The 10,221-nt window shown below is 62.4% G+C and overlaps 1 protein-coding gene across 1 annotated transcript; it reads left to right on the forward strand.

Annotated features, from left to right (window-relative positions):
* Positions 1-3,530: 3,530 nt before the first annotated feature.
* On the forward strand, positions 3,531-8,434 carry BESB_055730 (uncharacterized protein; the record flags this gene model as incomplete). Its single annotated transcript, XM_029364008.1, has 2 exons — positions 3,531-4,121; positions 4,601-8,434. 2 exons carry the CDS (start codon positions 3,531-3,533, stop codon positions 8,432-8,434), a joined length of 4,425 nt encoding a protein of 1,474 aa, XP_029219931.1.
* Positions 8,435-10,221: the final 1,787 nt, after the last annotated feature.

Below are 10,221 nucleotides of genomic sequence, written 5' to 3' on the forward strand. Positions count from 1 at the left end.
TTCTCGGCAGGGGTCTGCGGTGGATAGAGGCGTCCACCCACCCTCAGCGCACACCGTTCACGGCGTCTCCGCTCCGCGATCTCCCGATCACAAATAGCCCCTTTTTCAGGCGTTTTCTCTTTTCCCCGCCTGACCCTGCGGGGTGCGAAGAGGCCTGTCTCTAGGAGAGGCAGTTGTTCGTTGGTTCGTCCAAAGAGACATTTCCAAGATACACTAGAATTCAGTGCTGGGTCTCAAGCCGCCGAATGCACCGCGAATAGGGGCCTTACCGGGCTACGTCGTGACGGGGGCACCGCCCATGGACAGCTGCGGCTGTCCTTAGCTCACATATCTTTCAAATGTGGGTCGTGGCTAGTCTGTCGAGTTTGCACCGTGGTCTCTCTCTTGTTTTTTGAATACACTTTTCAATCCGACCGGAGTGAAACGGCTTCGGAAGCTAACCCCGCGCGTCAGTGACCTGTGCGACAGTTTTTTGTGTGGGTCCAATGATGCTTTATGCAGTTGAACGGTCTTTTGTTTTTTCTTGTGAAAATGTTTGCATTGCAACGCCGCCGCGACAGAGTGTGTCCGGCCCTCCGCCGCGTCTGACGATTCCTCGTTTCTGCAGATGGCCACCACAAAAAAAAATGAAGGCTGTCTTCAGTTCGCAGCGTTTTCTGTCCCCGAGCTGTCTGAAATGCGAAAGGCCGTGTCTACACACTAAAACGCATATTTGGACGCGCCCTCGTTGGCGGAGACTCTTGGGAGGTCGCCGAAATAAAATGCACGTCCTCCTCATATCTGAAATAGGAACGAGACACCTGCATTCTCGAGGGCGCGCGAAACGGAGAGACTTCAAACCTCAAGACACTCAGTTGACCAGACGGCACTCGATGGGCTTAGTGTTCAGGGTAGCTGCAGTTCACTGCCAGGCACTGTCTGTTTTTCTGAAGCCGCAGCGGGCCTGCATAAGTGAAAATTCATGTATTTTGCAAGAGGAGACGAAACGCAGTTGACCAGTCGCACGGGTTAGGCACTGCAAGCACGAGTAGGCTGCGTGGGCAGTCGATTGTGGCAGGAGGCGGACGTGCGTAGGTTTGAAGGCGCCGCTCTCCGGATCTCGCACAAAAGGGAAGGGGGGATGTGGTAAGGCCATAAGTGGCCGCGAACCGGCACCTTATGGTATGTGCAGACCACTATTCCTCCACCCGACCCCGCAGAACAGCCACCCAGTTCTGCTACTCGCCTGAAACAGCGAGCGGTTGCTCTGATGTTGAGTTACGGGGGCCAGATCACAACGAGAGCCAAATGCAGCACACAAAGTAAGATACCGTTATGATCTAGGTCTCTTCAGAGGGAGGCGCCAGCTCTCCTGCTTGCTCCTACCAAGGTGGGATCTTCCACGTGAAACATCAAGCAGGAGGCGCGCCACAGTTGGGTTTCTTTGAATCGGGGGAGGGGGATAGGACACCGCATGTTGCTGACTACCACACCCCACTGGACTGACAGCTACAGGAGTTGGATTTCAATACCACGGTAATCATGTTTGCTTGGAAGCTGTAGTCAGTAGAACTGTTGATTTAGCATAAGCACCGAACTACTTTCGCGCGGCAGTGTGCACACATCCGCTTGCGGTCTCGGCGCTGCCGCACGAGTGACTTGCCGGAGCGCCAGCTGGTGTAAGAGGCAAAATCTGCTATCGTGAGGCACGGAGTGGAACGCCGTAGCAAACGACGCTGTCGCATGAACTGCCGGTAGAGGAACCAAAATGTGAGGTTGTGAGAAACGGACTGGGACTGTGTGGCGAATGACGTTGTGGCATGCACATCGCGCAGACTGCGAACGAGGTAGTTTATCCGGCGCAGTCACTTGGCTGCAAGACACCCCATCCACTCGCGGCTCGCGCACCCCTGTTTTCCCGTCCATGATTCTGCGAGTTCCAACGCTCGAGATTCCGGCAGGTCACCCGAAAAACGCATCAACACCGCCCTTCGTTTCTTACGATGACGTCCACACGCTTGTGGTCATACACCTGTAGCGAGGACCCGCGCCCCTCCTCGTACGCAGCGGGAAACGAAGACCCTGTGGCAATAAGGAAGAACGCGTGTCGCGTCGGCGTCAGCTCCCTAATAAAGCGCTGTAATTTAGCCGCGCTTTCAGACTCGCCGCTCTCCACACTTGACCACGCGGACAAACAGCCTCGGTCGAAGGTGCAATCCTCGTCTCCGCCGTCGCCTTGGCGCAGCTACCTGCCTTCCCGCCTGCCACTGCGCCCGCTAGTTACGACGCTCAGTCAAGAGAGGGAGAAAGAGGCTGGCACTGGGTCAGGCCTCTCTCAACCGGTTGGTGCGCACGGCGATCTCCCCGAGAAATGAGCGGGAGGGGGTTTTTCAGAGGGAGAAAGAGGAAGTCGCTCGCCCTGTTTCCTTTCTTTCCCGTCATCTCCAGCCTCAGTTCTTCCCAGGCAGAGCGCTCGCGGACCCCGCTCGAATTTCGCTTCACCTTTTCACTTCCTTGTCGGGCGACGCGTCCCTGCATTTTTCGCGGAAGGCACCAGCCGGCTTTTTCCCTTTTCGCGGCGACCTCGCGTACTGGGACTGAGAGGCAGCCCTCTCACACTGTGGAGAGTATCGACTAGGTGTCCCGTTAAACTCGCGCGGTTCGTTCCAGCCTACCGAGTTCTGCAGGCTGAGCGTCCTCTCTTCTTTGCAAGGGGGTGGGGATTCTTGTTGCAAAGAGAAAAAAGATAACGCGGCGACCCGCGGAGGGACGCTGTGTCGATTATCCGCACTCAACAGAGGCGCAGTGCGCCCCTCAGGTTGGGCGGACTCTTCGCAGGTTGAGCATTACGCGCAAACCGCTAGTGCTGCTGGCCTTTCCTCGTCCACGTCAAAGGGCGGAGAGGTGATTTGTTTCCTTCGTGCTAACTCATTTTCCTCTCTTGTGATTGGCAAACTTTTACTTCCCTCTATGCGAGACGCGCACCTCGCTTTTTCCCGCTGATCGCTTCCCCGTGGCTGTGCTCAACGCAACAGGCAACGTGTAGTAGGGTCACCAACCTCGCACCAGAGGGCGCGGCGAGTCCGCGTTATGGCTTTTACGTCCACCGCGACACTCTCGAGGGTTCGCGAAGGTGAACGAGGCGCCGGAGAAGTCCGTTCGTGGTCATTTGCGTCTTCTAAACCCTAAACTTCTAGTGCGCGGCCTAGTTTAAGTCCACCGCTGCGCTGCGCTATTCGGGACTGGCGCGGCGACCCGCGCCCCAGAGTGAAGAGACCCATGGAGGCAGAGAAGACCGGTGTGTGCCGTTCAGCTTGGCGAGCACGCTGCGTGTGAGTGAGCTGGTGTGCGTTCTCCCTGCGAGGCAGCTGGAGTGGCGCCGCCGCGACGGCCCCTGAGGCTCGGCTTGCTGGACCGACCGCATCGCGTCGTCCGTGCCTTGCGTGCGTAGGATGCGTGCCTGGATGTCGCGTGAATGAAGCGCCTCCATTTCTCATGTAGCTAGTTCTTCCCTCGCCTTGTTCGTAGCTCTATCTGCTTTCGGCTTCAAAATGAGCCAACCGCCGTTCCGCGCTGCCCGCCAGGCTTTCGCCGCGCGAGGAGCGCCGTCGCTCGCAGCAGACGCCTCGCCTCGTCGCGCCGTTCGGCACCCCGTGGGCGACTGTCTGCCCTCTCTGCCGCGCACTGGCCTGACCGCCGCAGCATCCGCGGCCTGCTCTTCAGACTTCTTGTCTGCGCCCTCGGCCGCATGCGCAGGCGCGCCGCAGTGGCCTTTTATCCAGAGAGACACAGCGTCAACCCCGGCTGCCGCCTTTCCGCAGCCTGCTTCGTGGGCGGCTGCTTCCGCCGCCGCGCCCTCATCCACCCCCTCACCTTCTTCACCTTCCTACAGCTCCGCGCTCCCTCGTGCGGACCAGGATGCTGACCCTCTGCGGCGCTGCGGCGAGCCGCGCGCGAACACGCCACTCTGCGTTCGCAGCCTGGTGCTTGGCATGGAAGTCGCCCTTCTGAGTGAACGTGTCAGTCGCCGCCCAGATGGCAGTCTCGAGTCGGCCTGCGACCGCGCCTGGCTCTGCTTGCTGCAGGCCTACGGCCTGTACCAGCCAGAAGCCGTCGATTTCCTCAACGGGCTCCTCGTAGAGGTAAGCCTGCAATGGAGACAAGCTAAAGACATGTCTTCCCGGGCGTGTTGGCTGGGGAAAAGGGGGTGGACGGGAGAAGGGGCGTGCAACGCGTCGGGCCTGCCAAACTCTGCGCCGCCGTCGCGCAGAAGAAGCATTCCTGGCGCACCGGCCTGTGCGCAAACCGCGTCATAGCCTCATACACTGTACCAGTCTACGCGGCAGCACACTGACCGGCATGCGTCACTCTCGCGGAGGGGGGAGGGGCGGGGGAGTCTCGCAGGGGGGGGTGGCTGGTGACTGTATGACCCCTAGCTCATCCATGCATGTCGAGGAATGGTTTGAAGGGGATTGAACCCGGGTGGCGCCAGCACTCACCTCCCCTCCCCCCCCTCCCCGCCCCCTAGGGCGGCGCATTTCACAGACTCTCAGCTGGTTGTTCACGTGAGAGCGAATCTCTCGCGTTGCGTGTGCCTGTTGCCGCTCTGCTCCAGTCGCAGGATCGCATGAGCCGAATCCTCGAATTCTTCCAGCACGTTGCCTCCACTTCGTCGTGCTCAAATCCTTCTTCTGGCGGGCAGCGATGCGCGTCGTCCGCGTCTGCGTTGTCGTGCCCGATGGAGTTCGCGCCGCGAAGGGGTCGAGCGTCGTCCGCGTGGGAAGAGGCTGGACTGCCCTTGCGCACGTCTTCCGCCTTTCACGCGGAGAGTGCCTTGGGGGAGACAGCAAGCGAACCAGGCAGTCGTGTGTCGTCCGCCACACTGTCAGCCGCAGAGGGGCTGCACGAGACAACCAAGGTAGGCCTCGACTGCGCTGCGGAAGGCTCGGGCTTCTTGGAAGCTCAGGACGCCCAGGCGAGAGAGCAGTCCACGAATGTGTTGCGGGCCTCGCCCCGGCGGGAGGCCTTCTCCTCGTCCTGCTCAGTTGACATGCAGGAGCATTCGTCGCCGTATTGCTGCGCGGAGTCCACCCCAGTCTTTTCGTTCGCGTCATCGGCGGAGGGCTCGAGTCCCTCCTCTGGGTGCCGCAGCCGAGAAGAGCTCCGCGCGGGTTCGCTCCCTTCTCTTCTGCAACAGGTCTCAGGCGTTTCCGCGGCGCCTGCGGACAGCAGGCGGGCGGGCGTCTTCGCCCTGCGCGCCGCCGCGCGGCTGCCATTGATGCTCGTTCTCAGCGAAGGCGAGAGGAAGCGGAAGGGGCTCCGCGGCGCCGAGAGGCCGTACGCCAGCAGCAGCGGAGGCTCGCCGTCGTCTTCCACGTCCTACGGAGGGAGCACGCGGGCCGCGGCCTCTCCAGGCGGCTCAATTGGGTCGTCGATCGAATGCCTCTCTGAGGCCCTGGCGTCAGTTGATGAGGAGAGGAGAGAGGACAGTCGCCCGCGGATGCTAGGCTTCGGCCGGGCGGCGGAAGGCTGTGAAGCCGCCAGCGGCGACGAGCTCTCAGAGGCGGACCTGCCCTCGCCAGACCCCGAGGCGTATCCGCTAGACGGCCAACAGACACTGCCTCGCCCCCGCGTCCACCGGTCTCTTGCGTGCGCCGCCACTGAACAGTTTGTTGAGGAGACGTCTCAGGACGAAGAGGAAACAGAGCAGCCAGCACGCGGCGCCAGGACGGCTGCAGTGGGTCCGCTGGCGGCAGACTGTGTAGGGGAGCGGCCGCCAGAGATCGACGCGGAGGAAGAAGGCGCGGAGATGCCGGCGCATGCGTCTGCAGGGCTAGACGCGGAGGGGCAGAAGCCGCGGGCTTCTCTTCCGGCGTTCGCACGCGACTGTAGACACAGTGAGGCGCTCACGCCGGTGTGCGCCGGCGCGCAGCAGGCGGTGCAGTCCTCTTCTGTCGCCGACGACAGCATGCGGAGAAAGACTGTCTCCTCCTCGCGGCCGGTGCACAGGCGCCGCAGCGAGCACGCGTGGAGGGGCGCGCGACGCCCGCCGCGTCTCTCGCGGTCATGCGCCTGCGTCTACCCGCGTCGCGCCGCCGGCAGCGGTGCGGCCTCGCCCGCGACCCTGACTGAGACGCTGCGGCGTCACTCTGTGGATGTCGTACTGCTGCCGGCTGCGTGGAGTCGCCAGTCTGGCTCGGTCTCTCGCTCTTCGCAGGACTTTCCAGCTGCATTCTCTGATGCGTTTGCGGTGCCCCTGTCGGTCACGAGTGCGTCCCGCGCCGGCACTTTCGACGACTCTCCCACCTCTCCGTCGTCGCCGCAGGCACACTTTTTGGACGCGAACTCCACAGGCTCGACGCTGAAACAGTTCGCTCTCGCCTTGCTGCTGCAGATGAAGGAGAACGCGCTGAAGCTCGAGCTCTTCCAGCGCCGGCAGCGCGCTCTTGTTCGGCGTCAAGAGACTCTGCGGCGCCACCGTCAAGCCAATCTGCAGCGGCTGCACCATGCGCACAAGCGAGCGTGGGCAGCGGCTCGCGCGGCGCGCCCCACGACTCCATCCGGGCTGGCGGCGAGGCGGGGGCAGCGGGGGTGTGGAGTCTTTGCGGGCGTTATGCCTCTGTCGCCCGAGTACCTATCCCTCGCGCGGACTGAGGGAGACAGCGGCGAGCCTGACCGCGACCGCGGCCGCCCCCCCGCAGCTATTCCGGAGGACGAGAGTCTTATCGCCCCTTTTCTGGCTTCGGATACTACGCCGGCGTCCGCGTCTGCGCCGGCGGGCGGCGCCGTTCCTCAACCGGCGGCGGCGCAGCGTCCGCTCGCCCAGCACATTCGGCCCTTCTCAGTGGGCGATGGAGGCATGCTGCTGCTGTCGCTCAGTCCGATGGATGGGAGCGGCGTCAGCAGCCGGGAGCGCCAAGACAGCGGCGGGCGAATCCCCGCCACGACCGTGCCGTCTCTTGGGGCTCCATTTGAGGCGGACAGCGGTCGCGCGGGTAGTCCCTTCTCACCGGTTGCGACAGAGGTGCCGCCGGCGTCCGCTGCCAGCGCGGCCCCCTCTCGCCGGGCGTGGGGGGAGCCCCTCCGCCGCTGCCCTGCAGCTCCTCCGCAGTCTACGGAGCGTCAGACGCCTGCCGCCTTTGCGCCTCAGAATCTCCCATTTGCGTTCTTCTCCAACGAGGCGTATCCAGCCTCGCCCTACCCCCCGTCTCCCGCTGCCCTGAGTGCTGACGGCGAGCCTCACAGCGATGCTCGCGGAGCCTCGCCAGCCACGTGGAATGACGCCGCCGAAACTCCCGTGCAGTTTCCGGTGGACACGACCTCACGGGCGACCGATGGCCTCTTGCGGCGGAGTTTAGGATTTAGCAGCGCCGCCGCAACCGCTGTGTCTGCAGAGCCGCGGGCGGATGGCGCGGAAGCAATGCAGGCAGAGGGCGAAGGAATCCAGCTGATGACGCAGTGCGGGGCCAGCGGGATGGTGACAACACCGCTGTCGTCTGTCTCCGCCGCGTCGGGCGCAGGCACAGAGATGACGGCTTTCGATATTCAACTCTCGGCGCGAGAGTCTGAACGTTCTCCCGTCGAGCCTGCCGGCGCGTCGTCGGCTCCGCAGCGCTGGGAGACGTCGCAGGCCTCCGATTCGTCTTCGTTTGCAGCGCCGGCAGAGAGTAGCCGCTCGCGGTACATGGTCGCGCACCAGCCGCTGCCATGTTCACGGAGTGACGGCGGAGGAAGCGAGGCGGAGGCCGAAGCTTCGCAGGACGTTGTGCCTCACGGCAGGCGAGAGCGGACCCTGTCGTCTCCTGCGTTGGCGCTTATCGAGGTGCCGAATCACCTGTATCGGTCAGGTCAGCTCTCCCGGGAGAGGCACAGATCAAGCGAGACAGACGACTCTGTAGCAGGCGAAGGGTTTGGGGTGTTTTCTCCTGCTGGCGAGTCTCTCGAGGGGGACAGGCTGCGGTACCGCCGCGGAGAAGCTGTTCCGTCGACGCGTCGCCCGGCCTTGTCTCATTCGTGGGGGCCTCCGCAGAGGGAGACGGGTCCGAGTGTCTCAGGAGGCCTGCGGCCATCGTCTCGCCCAAGCCGCCGGCAGCCGGCGGACAGCTGCAGCCTTTCCGCCTACGCAGGTCGCGGGCTCTCTCCTGCGTCCATGGCGCCCGCCGAAGAGGCGTGCGGGTCGAGCTCTGGGCTCGCGGCCCCATGGCCATCCGGCTACGTTCCCTGTCTGCCAGCAGGGGGCGGGGGGGACTTGCCCTGGGGTTCCATGCATCCCGCCGGGGGTCTGCGGGAGACCTACGACCAGCAGGCGCTCTTCCATCGGCAAAGGCGACAGCAAGAACTGCTTCAAAGGCAGCTAGTGAAGAGCGAAGAGCAGATCCAAGGTCTCCGAGCTCTCATGGATCGGCTCCTCCATGTCGTGGAGCACCTCGAAAGTAGGGAGGCCTCTGGCGTGTAGCCACACCAAACTGGGGCGAGGGTCGCGCTTCGGGCGGGCCCTTTGTCCCCGGTTTTCCGATGTCTGTTCAATCCGTAAACTTACAACGCTTCAACGCATGCGCGTGTGTGCAGGAGGTGGGTGCTGCATCTGCTCTGTGGATTAGAAAGCTGCGCGAGAGCGGCGGGCAGCAGAATCTTTACTTCGCGACGAGTAGGGCTGCTTCCGTCCTTGGCTTTTTTTCAGCCCCGTCGCGCGCCCACTCTAGAGGCGTCGTTGACTCCTTCTTTGGAGCGGCGCGCCGTACTGTCTCTTCTTTCGTGAAGCTACCTGGCTGCCTGCTCCTTCTGTACAGCAAGCCCTGTCCTACCTTGCGTTCTTCGAGGATAGGAGCGAGTGAAATCGAGCCTGGTTGGCGACGGAGGTGTTCCTTTTGTGTACCGTTTCTTTTCTGCCTATGGTGGCTGCCGAGAAGCCTCGCGCGAGGTGGGAGGGAGGGGTCGCCCTCCTCTTGAGTGTAGTGCGTCTTGGCGGGCTCTTCTGGAGTGTGTGTGCTGGTACGAGAGCAATATTGGACTGAGTCGTCTTCTTTTTGATGAACTTGCAACTCCAGAGACCTCGCAACAAGTCTTTCTTTGGTGCGCCGGACTACAGGCGTGAGTCGGCCGCGCTACTCCCCTACGCTAGAATCACAGTGAAGAGCCTCTTCCGGGGCTGCTTGGGTTCGTCACAAAAACACAGCGCCGCCGCCCTAAACACGTCGACATCTTTTGAAGCAGCTGCCCTCTCGCGGCGTCACCTGAGTGTTGCGCAGCGCCGGCGAGAGGGCGTAGAGTGCTGCAACCTGGCGCATGGCTTTCAGCGTCTCGAAGGCCGCGCCGACTCTCGTGTTGCCGTCAGGCGGCCTGCTCCCGCATGGCTTCGACTCCCTTTCTGAAAGCAGTCGGTCTGCCGCCTGACTGTCTGCGGCGCGCAGACCCGCCCCCTGCTGCTGCTGCGGAAAGGCTTCAGACTTGCCGCCGCCTCCAACCTAGCTCGCACCGGAAATCTCCTTCAGCCTCTAGCTAGGTGTAGTTGCTCGACACCAGCGGGCAGGGGCATTGAAATTCTGTCTAAAGGATCGCTCAAATCTGATCAGCTAGCTGGCGAAGTAGTCGTTTTGCCAGGGCGACGATCTTTCGCACACAGGGAGACTCGGTCGCCGGTGGAAATTGAGCTTGCGCAGACGCGCCTTCGTTTCAGTGAGGCACAGCAGGTCTGCGGAGTCGGCGGTGAGGTCGTCCTCTTGACTTCACCTCTCCCGAACGAGGCGCAGAGACAGGCTTTCTGCAGAGGCGTGCCGACTCGCGCGCCTTAGTGTTTTTGGCACCACACAAGCAGTCGCGTTTCGACGGCACAGCCGAAAAAAAGAAGGAAAGACGGATAGAAATTGGGGCGCCTGTCTTAAGGTGCGCCTGCGCCTTCTTAAGGTGCGCCTGCGCCTTCTTAAGGTGCACGCGCCCCAAAACAGACACAACGTACAACAACAGGCAATGCTGGACATTATCTCAATTCCACGCGGTACGCAACTCACAATGAACGGCCTTGGCGGCACAGAGCGCTAACGCCGCCAAGGGCCCGAACGTGTGGAGCCTCGCTGTGCGCCTAAAAACCTCACAGGAACAGAACGCCTTCTCTGCCTCCCATTTTGAAACCCATCAGAAGAACGCGCCGCTGGCAGCCAAGGCGCGTTCCCGTCCTCCATGACGACCCCCGCCGTCCCCCCGCCCCCCCTCCAGTGCGCTCCCTGTTCCACCTCCTTTTCGACA

This window comes from Besnoitia besnoiti, chromosome IV (assembly GCF_002563875.1).
Source record: "Besnoitia besnoiti strain Bb-Ger1 chromosome IV, whole genome shotgun sequence".
Lineage (NCBI taxonomy): Eukaryota > Apicomplexa > Conoidasida > Eucoccidiorida > Sarcocystidae > Besnoitia > Besnoitia besnoiti.